Here is a 23,483-nt window from a genome sequence, read left to right on the forward strand (position 1 = left end):
AGGAGGATGATTTGAGCCTGGGAAGCAGACGTTGCAGTGAGCCGAGATATTGCCACTGCACTGGAGCCTGGGGCGAAACAACGAGACCCTATCTCAAAAAAAAAAAAAAAAGGAAATACAAATGCTTGTATAATCTATTATGTTTAACTGGAAACCACTAGTTTCTTTATTTTTTAATTTTTGAAAATCTCAGCAGTAAGTTTGAAAACTTCAGCATGCTACCAAAATAAGTGTTCTAGAGACAAAAAATAGTGTAATCGGTGTATTATAAATAAAAAATAGTAAATAACTTTTATGGTCTGTATCAGTGGCTCTCAAACTTTAGAAGGCCTCAGAATCATCCAGAGGTTTTGTTAAAAACACTGATTGCTGGGCCCTATCCCCAGAGTTTCCTATTCATTTCATCTGTAATGTTGCTTAAGAATTTGCATTCCTAACATGTTCCCAGGTGCTACTACTGATTGTGTTGGTCTGGGACCCATACTTTGAGAACAACTGGTCTATACTAGTCTTTCACACATTTATTCAAAAAATGTATATGCCAGGCATGATTCTAGATACTAGAGTAATAGCAGGAAACAAAACAGATGATGCTTCTCTGTTCTCTTGAAGGTTATTCTAGATGTTTTTAAAGTATTTTTTCTCTAGTCCTAGACATAAAGCCATTAACTATACCAAACATTTTTTCTTTTTGAAGCAGAGTCACACTATCAGCCAGGCTGGAGTGCAGGGGCACAATATCGGCTCAGGGTAACCTCTGTGTGCCTGGTTCAAGCTGTCCTCCTGCCTCAGCCTCCCAAGTAGCTGGGATTACAGGCATGCAGCACCACTAACACCCAGCTAATTTTTGTGTTTTTAATAGAGACAGGGTTTCACCATGTTGGCCAGGCTGGTCTCAAACTCCTCACCTCAAGTGATGCACCCGCCTCAGCCTCCCAAAGTGCTGGAATTATAGGCGTGAGCCACCATGCCTGGCCAGTTATACCAAAGTCTTGATGTCTTCTGAAAGCATCTTGAGCTTTCGCACCTGTAGTGTTTTCCTAGCTCTGTTCAACTTACTTAGAATAAGTTCCCTCTAGCCCCTTTCCTCTCTGCCTTTTCAAAGCCTATGCATCCAAAAACTGCAGTTATGATTAAAATGACACATAAAAGAACATATTCAACAGAAAGCCAATGGATTCGATTATTTCTTATTTTCTCTAATTTCAAACATGTTTAAGAATGTATATCTAGGCGCAGTGGCTCACGCCTTTAATCCTAGCACTTTGGAAGCCTGAGGCAGTAGATCACTTGAGGCCAGAAGTTCGAGACCAGCCTGGCCAACATGGTGAAACCCTGTCTCTACTAAAAATACAAAAATTAGCCAGGCTTGATAGTGCATGCCTGTAATCCCAGCTACTGGGGAGGCTGAGGCAGGAGAATTGCTTGAACCTGGGAGTTGGAGGTTGCAGTGAGCCAAGATAGTGCCACTGCCCTCCAGCCAGGGTGACAGAGCAAGACTCCATCTCTGAAAAAAAAAAAAAAAAAAAAAAATATATATATATATATATATATATATATATATTTTTTTTTTTTTTCCAAGAATTTTTAGGGCCGGGCACAGTGGCTCATGCCTGTAATCCTAGCACTTTGGGAGGCTGAGGCGGGCAGATCACCTGAGGTCAGGAGTTCAAGACCAGCCTGGCCAACATGGTAAAACCTCATTTCTACTAAAAATATAAAAAATTAGCTGGGTGTGGTGGTGGGCGCCTGTTATCCCAGCTACAAGAGAATCTCTTGAACCCGGGAGGCGGAGGTTGCAGTGAGCCAAGATCATGCCATTGCACTCCAGCCTGGGCAAAAAGAGCAAAACTCCATCTCAAAAAAAAAAAAGAATTTTGAATCTCAGCTTTATTACTTATGAGTTATATAACCTTGGGAAAGTTGTTACTTTTCTGTGCCTTGGTTTCATTGTCTATGAAATGGGGATAATATTACTACTTACTTCCGGATATAGGAATTAAATGAATAATAGAACAGGGCCGTGTACATAGTAGGTGCCCAATAAATGTGAGCTACTATTGTTTTATAACTGAGTGTAACAAAAGACACAGCACTGGCCAGGTGCGGTGGCTCATGCCTGTAATCCCATCAATTTGGGAGGTTGAGGCAGGTGGCTCACAAGGTCAGGAGATTGAGGCCATTCTGGCCAACTTGGTGAAACCCCATCTCTACCAAAAATACAAAAATTAGCTGGGCGTCGTGATGCGTGTTTGTAGTCCCAGCTACTCGATAGGTTGAGGCAGGAGAATCTCTTGAACCAGGGAGGCAGAGGTTGCAGTGAGCAGAGATCACACACTCCAGCCTGGTGACAGAGCGAGACTCCGTCTCAAAACAAACAAACAAACAAAAAGACACAGCACTAATAAATATCCCATTTCAAAGTGATTAGCATAAGTACATTGGATTAGAATTAACTGCAAAACTGTTTTTTAAAAGAAACAAAAACTTTAAAAATTGTAGCTCTCATGTAAAAACCTCCATTAATGCCCATGACCTATTGTGATATTTGCTTTCCCTCAATTTTTTTTTTTGCCTGGAAGTTTTATCATAAATTCATTCATTCATTCATTATCCAACAAATACTGATCAATTGCCTACAACGTGCCAGACACCGTGCTATAGTGGTGAGCAAGAGAAGACAAGAGGTTCCTGCTTCCATAGACTTTTCTGGTAGGGGAGACAGAAAGAAACAGGTAAACAAAATAATAAATAAGGTAATTATAGATTGTTATAAATGTTACAAAGGAAGCAAAAGGTGAATGTGATAGAAGGTAACTGAGGTAAAGGAAGGTAGTTTTAAGACAAAGTGATAAATGTTCAAAAGGAAAAAAAAGAATATTCTGGAACATCATTGGGTGGAAGGAAAGTGCTACTTTAGACAAGGTAGTGCTTTCTTAGTTGGTGACTTTGATGTCATTTTCTAGTTCTCTTATAAATTAATTGGTCTCGGGCATCTAATTTTGTTTTGGACGATTACATATCTTTTAGTGTTATATACTAGCACATACATGCATATCTATTTCAGTGAAATTCATCTGAATATATATTTAAAAACCATGTGTTCATATTTATGCCTCAAACTCCAGTCCAACACCAAAGGCTTCATTGTAGCTTCCCTGCTTTCCTTATTTGTACCTTTTTTTTTTCTCTGAAGGTAAGAAACCTGTCTCTTGTTATCCACAATGTATTATTTTGTTTTGTCCTAGTATACATATAAAATGCTGAAAGAAACACATGTATAGTAGCTACAGTACATTTGTACTTAGCCATCTTTTTGTCTTTAGCCATAGATTACAGTCAAGATTTTGTTTTCCAAACTTAGGTTAATTCCGTTTTTCCCCTTCTCTCTGCCCTAGCATGATTGTGTTCTTCATTTGTAATACAGTTAGGTTCATTTGTTACTATTTGTATTCCATTTTGGATTCTCCCTAATTCCTGCTTGATTTTATTTATTTTTGGGGTGTGTGTACCATTGCTATGGTTCTAAGCTTCAGAGCTATACAGAAAGGCTTACACAGAAAACTGTTCTCCCCCTTTCATCCCGCTTTCCTTATTCTTATTCCCCTACTCTTTCTACTCATAGTCATCCATACCCTGTAGGTAACCAGTCTTATTTGGACTTTTTTTTTTTTTTTTAACTTTCTTTCAAGGCGGATCTTCAGACAAGTTCTCAGCGTTTAAACCTTTCAGCCTCCAATGCTGCAGTGGCTGAACTTAAACCAGATTGTTGTATTGATGATGTCATACATCATGAAGTCAAGGAAATTGGAACACACATGTAAGGATTAATTTTACTAATTCTCAAAGAATTTTACTTATATATGCCTTTATTTGAAATGTTTGCTTTCTTTTTATTCACTGTGAAGCCTAGGAACCTACTTCAAAAGGAAGTTTATGTTCCATGTTTACATGTTTACCAGAAATAAACTTTGAACCAAATGTTTGTTTTGTAGGAAAAAAATCCAATTTTTTAATTTTTTTATTTTTGAGACAGAGTCTTGCTCTGTCGCCAGGAGCCAGGCTGGAGTGCAGTGGCACAATCTCAGCTCACTGCAATCTCTGCCTCCTGGGTTCAAGCAATTCTCCTGCCTCAGCCTCCCGAGTAGCCGGGACTATAGGCGCGCGCCACCACGCCCAGCTAATTTTTGTATTTTTTTAGTAGAGATGGGGTTTCACCGTGTTGGACAGGATGGTCTTGATCTCTTGACCTTGTGATCCGCCCACCTCGGCCTCCCAAAGTGCTGGGATTAAAAAATCCAATTTATCATCATTTATCTCTAGTTTTATTTTTTACATCTACAATCTAAAAAATGAAAAGTTGTGCAAAATGTTTAAAACCCAAGTAGCAATCTAAAATTATATTGTGTTTTGAAGTGCTAGTAACTGATGTTCATAGTGTTTCTTTTTAAATTCAGTTTTTCAGTTTTGTATTTAACCGGATATATACACTCTACCCTGAGAACTCAGAAATATAGGACCAAGATAAGGCACGCTGTGGAAAAAAAAATCAAATCCTATATTCCTGCCCTGTGCATGTATTTGAATGTGAATGCTCTATTTTTCTTTCAGTCTGAGAGGCAATATGAAAATTTGACCCATCTGAAGTAACTTTAGACTTCTTCATCTCCTCTAGAAACCCTACATCCAATCAATTCACAATATCCTATTAATTCCCTGAATATGTCTCATTTATCTGTTTTTCATCTCTACCACTTTTACTTCTCTTTGTGCCCATTAAAGTTTATAATATTAGCTATTATTTAATCAGTTTATTTTGGTGACAAGCTCTGTTGTAACTTTTCTTCACGTACATTCTTTGATTGGTATGAGCTTTGGAGTCAGACTTCTCAGAGTTAAAATTTCAGCTTTATCAGTTATGTGATCTTGTATAAGTCACTTAATTCTTCAATGGTCTCCCATTGCCCTTAGGAAATTCAAATATTTTACAAAGCTCTCTGCAACCTAATTCTTACCAACCACAGTAATTCTTACCATCACCACATTCCCTCCCTCTCCACCCTGCAGTCATATTGGACTTCTTTTATCTCCAGACTCCATGGATTGAAATGCATTCTTCCCTTACAAAAGAATACCTATGGCATTTTATTTAGTTTACTTCTACTTATCTTTCATATCTGAGATTTAGCACTACTTCCTCAAGAAGCTTTCTTCACCTCCTGGACTAGATAGCACCCATCATTTATCATTTTAAAAAATGTTTTGTACTTATAATTACTTATTTGGTGCCTACCTTTCCCATTAAAGTATGAGATCCATGAAGTCTGCTATAGTCCAAGGATCTAACAGAGACCAGAGGTCAATGTTTATTGAAATGATAACAAATGTGTAAAATCTCCATTTTACAGAAAATGAGATTTGCACAATTAAGCAGCAAGTTTAGAAGACATAGAACTCAAATCTAAACCTAGTTTCAGATCCTCTACCTTGCTATGCTATTCTTACTATGAGCACTTTGAAGGCAGGTATTGTGCTTTGATCAGTCCTCTTCCTAGCCACTGCCTTACTTAGTACTAGGCAGCTCAAGTATAAAGGAGAAATTAAATTACCTACTAATATGATCACTTCATATAACCAACCACTATTAAAATATTAATATATTTCTCTCCAGTCTTTCTGCATACGTATATGAAATAAATATGTATAAATTAATATTTTACCAACTTTTGGCCATATTGCTCATACTTTTATCCTTTTAAATACACTGTGAGGAGATTGAGACCATCCTGGCTAACACAGTGAAACACTGTCTCTACTAAAAATACAAAAAAAAAAAAAAAGAAAAGTGGTGGCAAGTGACTGTAGTCCAGCTACTCAGGAGGCTGAGGCAGGAGAATCACTTGAACCTGGGAGGCGGAGGCTGCAGTAAGCCGAGATCTTGCCACTGCACTCCCGCCTGGCGACAGAGCGTGACTCCATCTTAAGCAACAACAACAAAAAATTACACTGGTAACATTTTCCCACACATCAGACAGTGTTTTTTGAAAACAGTTTTTGGGCCGGGTGTGATGGTTCACGCATGTAATCCCCAATTCTTTGGGAGGTAAAGATGGGTAGAACCCTTGAGCTCGGGAGTTCAAGACCAGCCTGGGAAGCATGACAAAACCCCATCTCTACAAAAAATACAAAAAGTAGCTGGACATGGAGCATGCCTGTATTCTCAACTAGTTGGGAGGCTGAAGTGGGAGGATCACTTGAGCCCAGGAGGTCAAGGCTGCAGTGATCCATGATTGCACCACTGCTCTCCAGCCTGGGTGACACAGTGGGACCCTGCCTCAAAAAAAAAAAAAAAGAAAGACCAGACGTGGTGGCTCATGCCTATAATCCCAGCACTTTGTGAGGCCAAGGCGGGTGGATCATGAGGTCAGGAGTTCAAGACCAGCCTGGCTAACATGGTGAAACCCTGTCTCTACTAAAAGTACAAAAATTAGCTGGGCATGGTGGTGTGCACCTGTAATCCCAGCTACTCAGGAGGCTGAAACAGGAGAATTGCTTGAACCAGGACCCGGGAAGCAGAGGTTGCAGTGAGCCAAGATCGCGCCACTGCATTCCAGCCTGGACTACAGAGTGAGACTGGTATCTCAAAAAAAAAAAAAAGGGAAGAACGTTTTTTACATAATGCCATCTAACACAATTGTAGAGTGCTTTTTGTTTTTCCTAATGTTGGATGCTTATTTTCAGTTTTTCACTGTTAAAAATAACATGGAGATGAACACCTTAATGTTTCCTTATGTGGAATATTTGAAGTGGTTTTACTGTGAGAACATACAAGCATTTTCCAAATTTCCTGCCACCACTAGCAGTGTGGTAAGATAGTTTCTCTAAACCCTCACCAACTCTGATATCACTTAAAAAGAATTTTTGCCAAATCTTGATAAATGGAAAAATATCACCTCATTATTTTTATGTGTTTCTCTGACTACTTGTGAGGCTGAACATTTTCACATTTTTGTTAGCCAGTTTTGGTACTGTGATTTAATTGTGTATTCCTTGTCTCATGTTTTGAGTGATATATTGATGTTTTGCTTTTGAACTTACGGGAATCCTTTGTCATATTAAATATTAAAATGTAACCACTTTCTCATATTATTACAAATATTTTATCCTAGTTTGTTTCCACTTTGTAATTGTTTTAGTGTTTTTGATTCCATTTAAACTTTTTTACGTAACAGTATTTCCCATTGCATTTATGTTAAGAAATCTATCCTGGATTTTTTTTTTTTTTTTTTTGAGAGAGAGTTTTGCTCTTGTTGCCCAAGCTGGAGTGCAGTGCATGATCTGGACTTACTGTAATTTGTGCCTTCCAGGTTCAAGCGATTGTCCTGCCTTAGCCTCTCGAATAGCTGAGATTACAGGTGCCTGCCATCACACCTGGCTAATTTTTGTAATTTTAGTAGAGAGAGGGTTTTACCACGTTGGCCAGGCTGGTCTTGAACTCCTGACCTCGAGTGATCCACCCACCTCTGCCTCCCAAAGTGCTGGGGTTACAGGCGTGAGCGATGCCCAGCTAGAAGTTTTTTCATCCATATTTTTCTTCTAGTTTATATGAACTTGTGTTATACATTCAAATATTTGATTATTCTGAGAATTATTTTGGAATATATTTCACCTTTCAGATGAAGTCAGGAAGTTTTTGATTTTCTCCTCCAAAAATGTTACATCTCATTTTACTAATCAGAGCTTTCTTCTTCATGTAGTTATGTTCATATATCTATTCTGACTTTTTCTCATGCTCTAATCTCACACATCCACACCATAGATATGTGTTTTCCAAATTTGTTAGTAGAATTGAGGTGTGTTTGATTGCTATTAAAATCAAAAATGATTCAGAATCATTAAGACGTCTTTTTGTTTCAGCTTGGTGTGCGCTGTGAGTTATACAACTCAGGCTGGAGAAAAAATGTATTTTAGAAAATTCTTCAAATTTCAGGTATCGAATATAACAATGGTAAATAGTTTTTATGTGCATTTTCCCCCAGGTAACATACAGTTATTCCTGTTTATCTGCAGGGAAAACAAATAGCTCAATATTTTTGAATTTGTCACATGACTAGCAGTCTAAACTCAGACTAAATTAAGGTAAATAAAAGCAGAGACGTTATAATTGCCAATATAATGTTTTTGTAATGAAACTTGGAGATGTTTATTCAAAATAAAAGAAAAAAAAATAGCCAAGTCTGGCATGGTGGTTCTCACCTATAATACCAGCGCTTTGGAAAGCCAACAGTGGAGGATCACTTGAGGCCAGTTCAAGATCAGTCCAGGCAGCATGACCTAGAACTACAGGTGGCACGAGCCTGTAATCCTAGCTACTTGGGAGGCTAAGGCGGAAGGATCGCTTGAGCTCAGGAGTTTAAGGCTTCAGTGAGCTGTGATCACGCCACTGCACTCCAGCTTGGTCAACAGAGCAAGACTGTCTCTAAAAAGTAAATAGCTTGTTTTTATGGCCTGACAAAACACACAGTGGAGACAAGGTATAAAATGAGTGTAAAGTCCAGATAAAATGAGGATTAATAATATCAAATTGAGAGACTATTGACTTGGAGTGAGTAGACTGAGTTTCCTTCAAGGACCAGGAATCACTGGAACTTTAAGTTGAGTTTTGTTATTAATAAACAATTTTCAGCATCTATCAAAAATAGTTAAAAACCACTGGTTTAATGCATTTAAGTGTGGAGGTGAGGAAATGTGAATACTACATATGTCTATTATAAATATAGATCTAAATATGATGCTGTATGTGTTTTTTTAATTCCTTTGTAAGTAGAAGAAAAAGTACTATTAATAGGAAAAAAATCTTTTTTTTTTTTGGTTGAATCATCACTCATTTGCATGCCTTTTGAAAGAAAATAAAAAGTAGGCCTGGTGCAGTGGTTCACACCTGTAATCCCAGCACTTTGGAAGGCCAAGGTGGGTGGATCACCTGAGATCATGAGTTTGAGACCAAAAAAGTGATTTTTTTTTTTTTTTTTTTTTTTTTGGAGACAGAGCTTTGCTCTTGTTGCCTAAGCTGGAGTGCAATGGCACGATCTCAGCTTACCACAACCTCTGCCTCCCAGGTTCAAGTGATTCACCTGCCTCAGCCTCCCAAGTAGCTGGGATTACAGGTGCCTGCAACCATGGCCAGCTACTTTTTCTATTTTTAGTAGAGACAGGGTTTCACCATATTGGCCAGGCTGGTCTGGAACTCTTGATCTCAGGTTATTCGCCCATCTCAGCCTCCCAAAGTGCTGGGATTACAGGCATGAGCCATAGTGCCCAGCTCAGTTGCTTTTGTTTTTGTACAGTTTTTGTACAGTTTTTGTGAATATACATAGAGAAAAATACATGAAATATATGTGTTTGGTTTAACAAAATATTATTTTGTTAGCAAAAACCCATGTAATTTAACTATCACCCAATCAAGAAATAATGGTAGCCTTTCAAAAAATGCATTTGGGATTTTTTTTTTTTGCAAGAGTATTGCATACCTATTAGAAAAGTCTTTTAACAATTAAAATTGGAAAATGGCTTTGACAAATTTAAGCTATGTGATTTTAAAAAATAAAAATAAATGGTCACATGATAACAATCTCCTGATTGATATGCTTTGTTTAACCAGGTTCTCAAACCACTGGATGTGAAAACCAAATTTTACAATGCAGAGGTAAGTGTTGAGTGCTTAATGGGATTTCATATTAAACATTAAGATCTTATTTGACTAAAAATCTCTTACATACAATTCTAATACTGAAGCAAATTACCAATGTGACTGTAAATTATTTGAAAAAAAATCATAGATTTAAGTTAAAAGTGAATAATTGTACTGTAGGTCTCATAATCTTTTTGAACTACATGGAATCAATGTGTCTTGATTTTTTATTCTCATTGTTAATTTTATAAGGCTTTCATCTCCTTTCATTAAATGATTGCCCTCTAATTGCATTTAATGGTGGTGGTTACACTAGCAATCTGTTGAATATTTACCTATGGTTTTGGATATTACAAAAATTGAATTAGTAGATTTAACCCTGCAAAATAGATTTAACATTCACATTGAAAAATATTGACAAGTGAAGCTCAGCACATTAAATTATTTCCAGGGAAGTCAGTGTGCCAGCCAGAGTTAGGTTTCTGAGTTTGGTGTAATGGCTTTAAAAGCTCCTTGAGAAAAACAAGTTTGGCAAAAATAGAAGTAAATTTTATAATAGAAGATGCTCTTTTACCATAAAAGAAAGAGATTAAATAGAACTTGCCATAGGATAAAGGATTCATTGCTTGGATTTTTTTTTTCTAAAATTCTGTTTTATCTTGGCTTCTAGAGCTGCAGAAAAATCAGATCTCTTGATAGCCCCTTCAAAATCATGTGTTTTATACCACAGTGATAAATTCAAAGATACCCAAATACAGTATTTTGAAATAAAGATTTTATCTCTACTACTGTAAAACCAGATGATGATCAGACATTTTCAAGCACATGGCAAATTTGATACTTATTTTTACCATCTACAAACTAAATTTTTACTCAGTAAAGTTTGTACTATAACTAGGATTTCTAAGATGCCAACGTTAAGGAACCTAACCTGCAGCAAAGACCTGTTAGGATAAAAGAAAAAATGCATATAATAACAAAACTACCTAGAGTGCAGTATAGTGAGAATGATATGAAAAGATGTGATACAAGAGCTCAGGGGAATGAGATCTTGGAATAGTTTAAAGAAGCTTTGTGGAAGAGAAGGAAAACTAGATTGGAGTCTGAAAGGAATGCATGTTGGAAACAGACAAGTGTCAAAGCAGTGAAGGCATTCAAGCAGGGTTACAAATGGACATGGAATATCAAGTACATAGGAAAGAGCATAGATATTTGATGAGAGGGAAGAGCATGATCAAGAAGATTACTAGATGTTTACAAAGTTGACATTTCTTTTGTGGGGGGATAGGTGAGTTGGAGTAATATGTATTTATTCTTTCTTTTTTTGTTATTAATTGGCATACTGTTGATTAATTACAGTATAGCTAGCTATTCAGCATGGTGAAATTTAAATAGTCTAACATCATTTTTCTGGAAAAGATTTCATTTATAGTATAATGGAAAAATGTTAACTATTCTGTTAGAAATTTAATTTCTAAAAAGGGCAATAGGTGGTTTTTTTTCTGTAATTGATCCTAACAGTCACATATTAAGCTATTTTAGGTTTTCTTCATTAAAAATATGATAGTACACTAAGATACCTGTCAAGTAGTTTTATATAACCAATCTTCAGAGTGATTTGTGAATAATTTTTTTAATTGCTAGTTTTTCTATAAACATTTATAGAAGTGACATGCTCACTATAAAGAAATAAGAATTCACAATTCCACCCCACCAAGTAATTGATTTTTCATTAATACATACTCTTTTGCAGTCTTTATTTGCTTATATATAATATTCTGTTTTTATAATCATGATAATTTTGTTTGTGTCCTTTGTTGGTTAACATTATATGTTGACATAATCTTTAAACCTTGCTAACAAACTTCAACCAAAATAATCTCAGTAAAATTCTGAATTTTTGAAAATATATCTCACTTTAAAAATCAGGAGTGAACAAATAGCATTTTGGGTCTAAGATATTTGATATTACCTATTAGACAAACAAGTACTGTTCAACCACTAGCATGAGGTAGATTATGTTGACCCCAAACAGGAATTTCAGGTAGATTGTAGGAGTTAATAAACCCCAGCAATATCAGTAGGTGATGCTTATTGCTCTGTGCTGTAGTCCTTTTACAGTTAAAATTATTCACCCCACATCTGTCTCAAACATATTTTTGATACTGTTTCTAATAATGCTATATGTGAATCACCTAAAGGAAAACAAGTTCATGAAAAACTTTGTTATAGTCTTCTAAGATAGAAAAGTCCTGCAAGAAGATTGGTGAGACTGGAAGCTAGGATTCAAACATTTGGTCACCTGCTGGGTATGGAGACCTATGGCAGGTACTGAAGAGAAATATAAACAAAACATCTTCCTAATCCTTAAAGAACCTGCAGCCCATAGAGGAGACTGACATGACATAACCATAATGCAAGCCCCTCCCACACATATACCTCAAATCATGAAGTAACATATTCTGGGTACCTAGAGAGGTGAAAAATGATTTCCAGCTATGCATTTGATGAAGGTGACATTTGAGATTGCTCTCAATAAACAGCTAAGGAAATATATATAGGGAAAAAAAGGCTAACTATGAAATCTAAGAAGAAGAGAACAAATTCTCAATTTATTGAAGTGGTTCAGCCCTGTATTCCCTGAAGTAATCAATGGAACTCTAATTTCCCAAGACAGTCCTTAAAAAAAGGGTCCCATTATTATATAAATTTAAGAGAAGGTGTACAGTATATATTCTGAATGTGGAGGATAGTATATATTCATCCTAAATTATCTATGAAGAATTACAGTGTTGGTAAAGAATTACAGAATTATAGAGGTAACATGGGGTATACCTCTCTGCCCCAAAATGTGCCCTTAATAGTTTGCTACTGTTTTGAGTATTCAGCCTTGGTGTTCTTCTCCATTTCATTGTCATTTAACCTTAGCAGTTTCACCTTTTTAGAAAAATGGTTTGTCATATTTCTTTATGTTGCTTCCTGTTTACTTTCTTATTTACTAATGCTGTCTTGTTTAGTAAATTTTAAAAATGCAGAAATGCATTTTAAAGTAATTCTTTTTTCTTTAACATTTAACTCTGATTTTTCTAATTATTCTTTTTTATTTTTCCATTAGAGTGACCTCAGTTCTGTGGTAATTTGATTTTTTATTATAAACTTTTATACTTTTCTTACTCACCACTTTTTGACTCTGCCTAATTAATCTCTCTTACAAAACATAGTGGAAAAACAGTTAGTTGTGAATACCACCTGTGTGACTTCAGAAAGATTATACATAATTTTATGTACTTTTTATATTATATCAATTTTCTTATTCTGTGGGGGAAACTTAGCTCAAAAGTTAAATTGTCATATTGAAACAATTCTCATTTTCAGTGTTTTCTTCTTTAGATTTTTTTAAAAGAGATATGTTAACCTTGTGTAAAATGGCCTTGTGATTTTCATCATCTTACTGTAAAATACCCAACTATCGTAGCTTTCAGTTCTTTGAGTAGACTATATAATCAGAATTCATTTTCAGATGCACAGTGGTTTTAGTTTTAAGTCTGGGTGAGGTAACAATAACTGTTTGACAAAATTAAACAGAGGAAAAGCAAATTTTCCCAAAATTTGCTAAAGCAAAGTCAGCTAAAATTTTATTTTCAAAGTTATATTTACAATAAGCAGCATTTGCTTATATCACATTACATATGTGTAATAACATCAACTGCCTTAGCACTGAATTCTTAATTTATAAAGTATGAAATTGCTTTATACTAAGTGTTCAAACTAACTTGATTTTCCATTATGCTGCTTGTTTTTCTTTCGTTTTATCTAAGCTCTTCCTAAATTTATGCAGAAAATTGCATTTTTTAAAATTGAAATGTGGGTCTGTGGTTATTTTTTTAAAAGCAATGGATTGATGGGATATATGTAGTTTTTTTTAGAACAAGTAACCAAAAAATGCCATTAAGTGGTACATTTTTTTAACTCATAAATCGCTTTATTTCTATTTTCATTTGAATACATGTCCCAAGACTAAAGTATCTGTTTTGTTTTAGATAATAATACATTATAACTTCATCATTATATTTTTGCAAATTATTTTCGTTTTCCTGGTGTTAGTGTTTAAAAAGCTCAGCCAGGCACAGTGGCTCATGCCTGTAATCCCAGCACTTTGGGAGGCTGAGGCAGGTGGATCACAAGGTCAGGAGTTTGAGACCAGCGTGGCCAACATAGTAAAACCCCATCTCTACAAAAAAAAAAAATACAAAAATTAGCCAGCGTGGTGGCGCTTGCCTGTAATCCCAGCTACTTGGGAGGCTGACACAGGAGAATCACTTGAACTCAGGAGGCAGATATTGCACTGAGCCAAGATCACACCACTGCACTCCAGCCTGGGCAACAGAGTGAGACTTCATCTTAAATAAATAAAAATACAAAAATTAGGCAGGTGTAGTGGTACACGCCTGTAGTCTCAGCTACTGGGGAGGCTGAGGCAGGAGAATCACTTCAACCCAGGAGGCAGAGGTTGCAGTGAGCTGAAATCGTGCCACTGCACTCTAGCCTGGGCAACAGAGCAAGACTCAGTTTTGGGAGGGGGGGAACACTCATAGGCTGGGCACCATGGCTCTCACCTGTAATCCCAGCACTTTGGGAGGCTGAGGTGAGTGGATCACTTGAGGTCAGGAATTCTATACCAGCCTGGCCAATATGGTGAGATTCCATCTCTACTAAAAATATAAAAATTAGCTCAATATGATGTTGTGCGCCTGTAATCCCAGCTACTCGGCAGGCTGAGGCAGGAGAATCCCTTGAACCCAGGAGGCGGATGTTGCAGTGAGCTGAGATCAGGCCACCACGCTCCAGCCTGGGTGACAGAGTGAGATTCTGTCTCAAAAAAGTAAAAACAAAAAGCTCTTAAGTGCCAAATTTTTTTGGTTATACTTGATTTTATATTGTTTATGTGTAGTGAACATATTACTATGAAACTTTTGAAAAAAAATTCTTGAATACCCTTAGTATATCATTTTTTTAAGTAGGTTTGTTTCAAAGATAAATCCAGTTAGTCTGTTATCCTTCAATTACACAAAACAGTAACCAAATAGCATAAAATAAAGACTGTTTAGCATAATTAGGGGAATTAATTTATATAAAGTTAAGTATTTAAATTACCTACTGACAAATATTGCTGAATAGCATCAGCTTTAAAATCTGTCACTGAGGCTCCAAATTACCTTTTGTCTGATTTAAAAGCACTAAGATAGTGAGGTATAATTCACATATACTTTTTTTAGCCCTCAATATACACTTGGCCGGGCACGGTGGCTCACGCCTGTAATCCCAGCACTTTGGGAGGCCGAGGCAGGCAGATCATGAAGTCAAGAGATCAAGACCATCCTGGCCAAAATGGTGAAACCCTATCTCTACTAAAAATAGAAAAATTGGCTGGGCATGGTAGTGCACGCCTGTAGTCCCAGCTACTCAGGAGGCTGAGACAAAAGAATTGCTTAAACCCAGGAGGCAGAGGTTGCAGTGAGCCGACGTTGCGCCACCGCACTCCAGCCTGGCAACTGGCAACAGAGTGAGACTCTGTCTCAAAAAAAAAAAGAAAAAAAATATTTATGTAAATATAAATAAATACATATATATATACACACACACACACTTAAAATGAACTAAGAAATCACTAATGACCACTTGCAAATTAATTTAAAAAGTTAACTTCTTCAAGATTACAAAATAGATAATTCATAATACCAGTGGTCACTACACTATCTAAATTGATGTTAATATGACAATCAAAATTATATTATACTGCTGTGTTACAATGAAGACTTAATTATCTTAATGTTAACACTGAAATTATAGGTATATTCATCATACTAAAGCATATTTTAATACCTAACGAAAAGAATTAGGATATTTGTAAGTGAAATTCCAGTTAAGTATTTTTGGATGTTAAGACAAAATATAGTTATCCTCCATCCATTGTTTGACAAGGTATCAGTTGACTAACACTTGACTTTGCCCCTGTTAATTATGATAGGGTGAAGATTTCTTTTCTTGCATTAATTGTGGTAACTTTGATTTGCAGGCATGAACTAATCACATTTGTGGTTAATATTTTTCCTTCATATAGATAAGATATTTTTGTTGAGATAAATATTTTAAATGCCATCACACTTTGGTGGATATTTTTTTCATATCCTCAGACTGATGAAGTATTTCTGGAAGCCCAGATTCAGAATATTACAACCTCACCTATGTTTATGGAGAAAGTTTCATTGGAGCCATCTATCATGTACAATGTAACAGAATTAAATTCAGTCAGCCAAGCTGGAGAATGGTAAATATTAATTATGAAGTGTTTATCCTTGTTTTGAAAGACACATGCTTTTCTAACATCCATTGTTCTTCAGTTTTTTTTTTTAACTAATAGACTTTTTTAAAAAAGAAGTTTGAGGGCCAGTTATGGTGGCTCACGCTTGTAATCCCAGCACTTTGGGAGGCTGAGGCAGATGGATCATGAGGTCAGAAGTTCAAGACCAAACTGGCCAACACAGTGAAGCCCCATCTCTACTAAAAATACAAAAATTACCTGGGCGTGGTGGTGGGCACCTATAATCCCAGCTACTTGGGAGGCTGAAGCATGAGAATTGCTTGAACCTGGGAGGCGGAGGTTGCAGTGAGCCAAGATCACACCACTGCACTTCAGCCTGGGCAACAGAGCTAGGCTTCGTCTCTTTAAAAAAAAAAAAAAGTTTGAAGTTCATAGAAAAATTCCTTAGAAAGTAGGATTTCCACATACCCTCTTCCCCTCCTCACAGTTTCTCTTGCTATTTACATCTTTTTATTTATTTATTTATTTATTTATTTTATATATATTTTTTATTGCATTTTAGGTTCTGGGGTACATGTAAAGAACATGCAGGATTGTTGTGTGGGTACATACATGGCAAGGTAGTTTGCTGCCTCCATCCCAATCACCTATACCTGGCATTTCTCCCCATGTTATCCCTCCCCAACTCCCTACCCCACACTGTCCCTCCTCTAGTCCCCCTCAACAGACCTCAGTGTGTGAAGCTCCCCTCCCTGTGTCCATATGTTCTCCTTGTTCGACACCCGCCTATGAGTGAGAACATGCAGTGCTTGATCTTCTGTTCTTGTGTCAGTTTGCTGAGAATGATGGTTTCCAGGTTCATCCATGTCCCTACAAAGGACATGAACTCATCGTTTTTGATGGCTGCATAGTATTCCATGGTGTATATGTGCCACATTTTCCCTGTCCAGTCTATCATCAGTGGGCATTTGAGTTGGTTCCAAGTCTTTGCTATTGTAAACAGTGCTGCAGTGAACATTCGTGTGCATGTGTCCTTATAATAGAACACTTTATAATCCTTTGGATATATACCCAGTAATGGGATTGCTGGGTCAAATGGAATTTCTATTTCTAGGTCCTTGAGGAATCGCCACACTGTCTTCCACAATGGTTGAACTAATTTACACTCCCACCAATAGTGTAAAAGTGTTCCTATTTCTCCACATCCTCTCCAGCATCTGTTGTCTCCAGATTTTTTAATGGTCGCCATTCTAACTGGCATGAGGTGGTATCTCAGTGTAGTTTTGATTTGCATTTCTCTTATAACCAGTGATGATGAGCATTTTTTCATGTGTTTGTTGGCCTCATATATGTCTTTTGAAAAATGTCTGTTCATATCCTTCACCCACTCTTGAATGGGTTTGTTTTTTTCTTATAAATATGTTTTAGTTCTTTGTAGATTTTGGATATTAGCCCTTTGTCAAATGAGTAGATTGCAAAAATTTTTTCCCATTCTGTTGGTTGCCAGTTCACTCTAATGATTGTTTCTTTTGCTGTGCAGAAGTTCTGGAGTTTAATTAGATCCCATTTGTCTATTTTGGCTTTTGTTGCCAGTGCTTTTGGTGTTTTAGTCATGAACTCCTTGCCTATGCCTATGTCCTGAATGGTTTTGCCTAGGTTTTCTTCTAGGGTTTTATGGTGTTAGATCTTATGTTTAAGTCGTTAATCCATCTGGAGTTAATTTTAGTGTAAGGTGTCAGGAAGGGGTCCAGTTTCTGCTTTCTACACATGGCTAGCCAGCTTTCCCAACACCGTTTATTAAACAGGGAATCCTTTCCCCATTGCTTGTTTTTGTGAGGTTTGTCAAAGATTAGATGGTTGTAGATGTGTGGCGTTGCCTCTGACGCCTCTGTTCTGTTCCATTGGTCTATATCTCTGTTTTGGTACCAGTACCATGCTGTTTTGATTACTGTAGCCTTGTAGTATTGTTTGAAGTCCAGTAGTGTGATGTGTCCAGCTTTGTTCTTTTTGCTTAGAATTGACTTGGCTATACCGGCTCTCTTTTGGTTCCATATGAAGTTTAAGGTGTTTTTTTTTAGTTCTGTGAAGAAGGTCACTCGTAGCTTGATGGGGATAGCGTTGAATCTATAAATTACTTTGGACATTATGGCTATTTTCACAATATTGATTCTTCCTAAACATGAGCATGAAAGGTTTTTCCATCTGTTTGTGTCCTCTCTTATTTCCTTGAGCAGTGGTTTGTAGTTCTCCTTGAAGAGTCCTTTACATCCTTTGTTAGTTGTATTCCTAGGTATTTTATTCTCTTTGTAGCAATTGTGAATGGGAGTTCGTTCTTGATTTGGCTCTCTTTAAGTCTGTTATTTGTGTATAGGCATGCTTGTGATTTTTGCACATTGATTTTATATCCTGAGACTTTGCTGAAGTTGCTTATCAGTTTCAGGAGATTTTGGGCTGAGACAGTAGGGTCTTCTAAATATACAATGTTGTCTGCAAATAGAGACAATTTGACTTCCTCCTTTCCTAATTGAATAACCTTTATTTCTTTTTCTTGCCTGATTGCTCTGGCTAGAACTTCTAATACTATATTGAATAGGAGTGATGAGGGAGGGCATCCTTGTCTAGTGCCAGATTTCAAAGGGAATGCTTCCAGTTTTTGCCCATTCAGTATGATATTGGCTGTGGGTTTGTCTTAAATAGCTTTTATTATTTTGAGATACATTCCATCGATACCTAGTTTATTGAGAGTTTTTAGCATAAAGGGCTGTTGAATTTTGTCAAAGGCCTTCTCTGCATCTATTGAGATAATCATGTGATTTTTGCCTTTGGTTCTCTTTATGCGGTGAATTACATTTATAGACTTGCATATATAGAACCAGCCTTGCATTCCCGGGATGAAGCCTACTTGATCATGATGGATAAGCTTTATGATGTGCTGTTGCAATTGATTTGCCAGTATTTTATTGAAGATTTTTGTATCTATGTTCATCATGGATATTGGCCTGAAGTTTTCTTTTCTTGTTGAGTCTCTGCCAGGTTTTGGTATCAGGATGATGTTGGTCTCATTAAATGATTTGGGGAGGATTCCCTCTTTTTGGATTGTTTGGAATAGTTTCAGAAGGAGTGGTACCAGCTCCTCTTTGTATGTCTGGTAGAATTCGGCTGTGAACCCATATGGACCTGGGCTTTTTTTGGTTGGTATGCTTTTTTTTTTTTTTTTTTTTTTAATAGGAAGGAGAAAAAAGGAAGAGAAAGAGAGAGAGAGAATGGGGAGGAGGGAGAAGGAAAAGAAAGAGGGAGAGAGAATGGGAGTATTGCTTTCTTGCCCAGGCTAGAATACAATTTAGTAATGGGTATTGAAAAGCTCTTTTATACTGATAATTATACTTAATGATGTAGTCAGGAAGGAATAAGGGAAGAAGATAACAAACAAACAGCCAACCAATATTTAATTTAAACCTATGAAATGCTATGCGATTACTGAGGAGTGATTTACTTCCAATTATATAGTCACCTTTGGAATAGGTATGAGGTGGTAATGTATGTTTTGTGTATTTGAAGTGGAGAGTTCTATAAATGTTTATTAAGTTTACTTGTTCCGGGTCTGAGTTCAAGTTCTGAATATCCTTGTTAATTTTCTATCTCGTTGATCTATAGAATCGTTAGCTCTTCTTGTTACATTGATCCTTTTGCCATTATGTAATGTCATTCCTCGCCTCTTTTGATCTTTGTTGCTTTAAAGTCTACTTTATCAGAGGCGAGAATTGCATCTCCTGTTTTTTGTTTATTAGTTTATTTTTACTCTCTGTTTGATTGGTAAATCTTCCTCCTTCTCTCTGAGTCTTTGTGTATTGTTGCATGTAAGATGGGCCCGGATGCAGCATACTGATGGGTTTTGGCTTTTTATCCAATTAAAATATATATAGGTTTAATACCGGCGTTTGATTCTAGCTGGCTGTTTTGCCCATTAGTTGATGTAAATTTTTTATTGTGTTAAAGTTCTTTGCTTTTTGATATATTTTTGGAAAGGCTGATATTGGTTGTTCCTTTATATGTATAGTGCTTCTTTCAGAAGCTCTTGTAAAGCAGGCCTGGTGGTGGTGAACTCTCTAAGTACTTGTTTGTTCGCAAAAGATTTAATTTTTCCTTCGCTCATAAAGTTTAGTTTGGCTGGATAGGAAATTCTGGGTTGAAAGTTCTTTTCTTTAAGGATGTTAAATATTGGTCCCCACTCTTTTCTGGCTTGTAGGGTTTCTGCTGAGAGATCTGCTGTAAGTCTGATAGGTTTCCCTTTATGGGTAACCTGACCTTTCTCTCTGGCTGCCCTTAGTATTTTCTCCTTCATTTCAACCCTAATAAATCTGGCGATTATGTGCCTTGGGGTTGGTCTTCTTGAAGAATATCTTTGTGGTGTTCTCTGTATTACCTGGAGTTGAATATTACCCTGCCTTGCCAGGTTGGGAAAATTTTCCTGAATGATATCCTGAAGAGTATTTTCCAACTTGGATTCATTCTCTTCATCACATTCAGGTACACCTATCAAATGTAAATTAGGTCTTTTCACATAGTCCCATATTTCCTGGAGACTTTGCTCATTCCTTTTCATCCTTTTTTCTGCATTCTTGTCTTCTCGTTTCATTTCACTGAGCTGGTCCTTGACTTCTGATATCCTTCCTTCTGCTTGATCAATTCGACTGTTTAAACTTGTGCATGCTTCGCGAAGTTCTCGTGTTGTGTTTTTCAGCTCCATCAATTCACTTATATTCTTCTCTAAATTGTCCATTCTCGTTAACAGTTCGTCAAACCTTTTTTCAAGGTTCTTAGTTTCTTTGCATTGGGTTAGAACAAGTTCTTTTAATTCACAGAAGTTTCTTATCACCCACGTTTTGAAACCTGCTTCTGTTATTGGAGCACACGTGTAATCTATTAAGCCTTGTTCCGTTACTGATGAGGAATTGCAATCCCCTGTAGAGGGAGAGGCATTCTGATTTTGAGTATTCTCTGCCTTTTTACGCTGGTTTCTTCCCTTCATTATATATTTGTCCGTCTGTCGTCTTTTATAACCGGCTTTCTAACTGGGTCTCTGACGTCCAACTTGTTGATTCCCAGCGCCGAGATCTGAGCAATCCACTGAGCCGGCCAAAACAGCGGTGTTAAGATTGATGGTGCTTTTCTGCCCGGAAATCTCCGGACTCTGCACCAAGAACTGGCGTGCTAAGGCACCAGCAAAACCACCACGCCGGCCACAAGAGTCGCCCTGGCGACCCGTGGGGCTCCTCCACTGGGAATCTCCTGGTTCGTGAGCAACAAATATTCGTCTGAAAGTGTGGCGTCCTCTCGTTCTTTGAGCTTTCACTGGGAGGTACGTGCCCGAGCTGCTAATCATCAGCCATCTTGGATCTCTCTCTGGTATGCTATTAATTGCTGCCTCAACTTCAGCCCTTGTTATTAGTCTATTCAGAGTTTTGACTTCTTCCTGGTTTAGGCTTGGGAGGGTGCAAGTGTCCAGGAATTTATCCATTTCTTCCAGGTTTACTGGTTTATGTGCATAGAGTTATTTGTAGTAATCTCTGATGGTAGTTTGTATTTTTGTGGAATCAGTGGTGGTATCCATACCTTTATCGTTTTTTATTGCATCTATTTGATTGATTCTTCTCTCTTTTCTTTTTTATTAATCTGGCTAGTGGTCTATTTTGTTGATCTTTTCAAAAACCAGCTCCTGGTTTTATTGATTTTTTGAAGGGTTTTTTGTGTCTCTGTCTCCTTCAGTTCTGCTCTGATCTTAGTTATTTCTTGTCTTCTGCTAGCTTTTGAGTTTTTTTGATCTTGCTCCTCTGGCTCTTTCAATTTTGATGATAGGGTGTTGATTTTAGATCTTTCCTTGCTTCTCATGTGAGCATTTATTTATTGCTATAAGTTTTCCTCTCGACACTGCTTTAAATATGTCCCAGAGATTCTGGTACATTGTGTCTTCATTCTTGTTGGTTTCAAAGAACATCTTTATTTCTGCCTTCATTTCATTGTTTATCCAGTCAACATTCAGGAGCCAGTTGTTCAGTTTCCATGAAGTTGTGCAGTTCTGAGTTAGTTTCTGAATTCTGAGTTCTAATTTGATTGCACTGTGGTCTGAGAGACTGTTTGTTATGATTTCTGTTCTTTTGCATTTGCTGAGGAGTGATTTACTTCTAATTATGTGGTCAATTTTAGAGTAGATGTGATGTGGTGCTGAGAAAAATGTGTATTCTGTGGATTTGGGGTGGAGAATTCTGTAAATGTCTATTAGGTTTGCTTGGTCCAGGTCTGAGTTCAAGTCCTGGATATCCTTGTTATTCTATCTTGTTGATCTGTCTAAAATTGACAGTGGAGTGTTAAAGTCTCCCACTGTTACTGTGTGGGAGTCTAAGTCTCTTTGTAGGTCATTAATATGTATCTGGGTGCTCCTGTATTGGGCGTGTATGTATTTAGGATTGTTAGCTCTTCTTGTTGCATTGATCTTTTTACCATTATGTAATGTAATGCCCTTCTTTGTCTCTTTTGATCTTTGTTGGTTTGAAGTCTATTTTATCAGAGACTAGGATTGCAACTCCTGCTTTTTTTTGCTCTCCATTTCCTTGGTAGATCTTCCTCCATCTCTTTATTTTGAGCGTATGTGTATGCTTGCATGTGAGATGGGTTTCCTGGATACAGCACACCGACAGGTTTTGATTTTTTGTCCAATTTGCCAGTCTATGTCTTTGGATTGGGGTGTTTAGCCTATTTGCATTTAAGGTTAATATTGTTATGTGTGAATTTGATCCTGCCATTTTGATGCTAGCTGGTTGCTTTGCCCATTAGTTGACTAAGTTTCTTCATTGTGTTGATGCTCTTTACCATTTGGTACATTTTTGGAGTGGCTGGTACTGGTTGTTCCTTTCTATGTTTAGTGCTTCTTTCAGGAACTCTCTTGTAAAGCAGGCCTGGTGGTGATGAAATCTCTGAGCAATTGCTTGTTCATAAAGGATTTTATTTCTCCTTCACTTATGAAGCTTAGTTTGGCTAGATATCAAATTCTAGGTTGAAAGTTCTTTTCTTTAAGGATGTTGAATATTGGCCCCCACTCTCTTCTGGCTTGTAGGGTTTCTGCGAAATCTGCTGTGAGTCTGATGGGCTTCCCTTTGTGTGTAACCCGACCTTTCTCTCTGGCTGCCCTTAGCATTTTTTTACTTCATTTCAACCCTGCTGAATCTGATGATTATGTGCCTTGGGGTTGCTCTTCTTCAGGAATATCTTCGTGGTGTTCTCTATTTCCTGGACTTGAATGTTGGCCTGCCTTGCTAGGTTGGGGAAGTTTTCCTGGATAATATCCTGAAGAGTATTTTCCAGCTTGCTTCATTCTCTCCATCACATTCAGGTACACCTATCAAACATAGATTAGGTCTTTTCACATAATCCCATATTTCTTGGAGGCTTTGTTCATTTCTTTTTACTCTTTTT

The 23,483-nt window shown here is 37.1% G+C and overlaps 1 protein-coding gene across 5 annotated transcripts in view; it reads left to right on the forward strand.

Annotated features, from left to right (window-relative positions):
- TRAPPC13 (trafficking protein particle complex subunit 13) overlaps window positions 1-23,483 on the forward strand; it is a 55,151-nt gene that overhangs the window by 22,235 nt on the left and 9,433 nt on the right. For 3 of the 5 annotated variants that reach the window (XM_012462264.3, XM_012462260.3, XM_012462261.3), the window contains exons 5-9: window positions 3,693-3,820; window positions 7,918-7,990; window positions 9,662-9,706; window positions 12,807-12,824; window positions 15,886-16,019. In XM_012462264.3, the coding sequence (XP_012317687.1) occupies window positions 3,693-3,820; window positions 7,918-7,990; window positions 9,662-9,706; window positions 12,807-12,824; window positions 15,886-16,019 (398 nt within the window). The remainder of the gene's footprint in view (window positions 1-3,692; window positions 3,821-7,917; window positions 7,991-9,661; window positions 9,707-12,806; window positions 12,825-15,885; window positions 16,020-23,483) is intronic. The other 2 variants (XM_012462262.3, XM_012462263.3) reach the window with 1 other exon arrangement.

The sequence above is a fragment of the Aotus nancymaae genome, unplaced genomic scaffold, assembly GCF_030222135.1.
Source record: "Aotus nancymaae isolate 86718 unplaced genomic scaffold, 86718_ANA_hifiasm-v0.15.2.pri h1tg000014l, whole genome shotgun sequence".
Lineage (NCBI taxonomy): Eukaryota > Metazoa > Chordata > Mammalia > Primates > Aotidae > Aotus > Aotus nancymaae.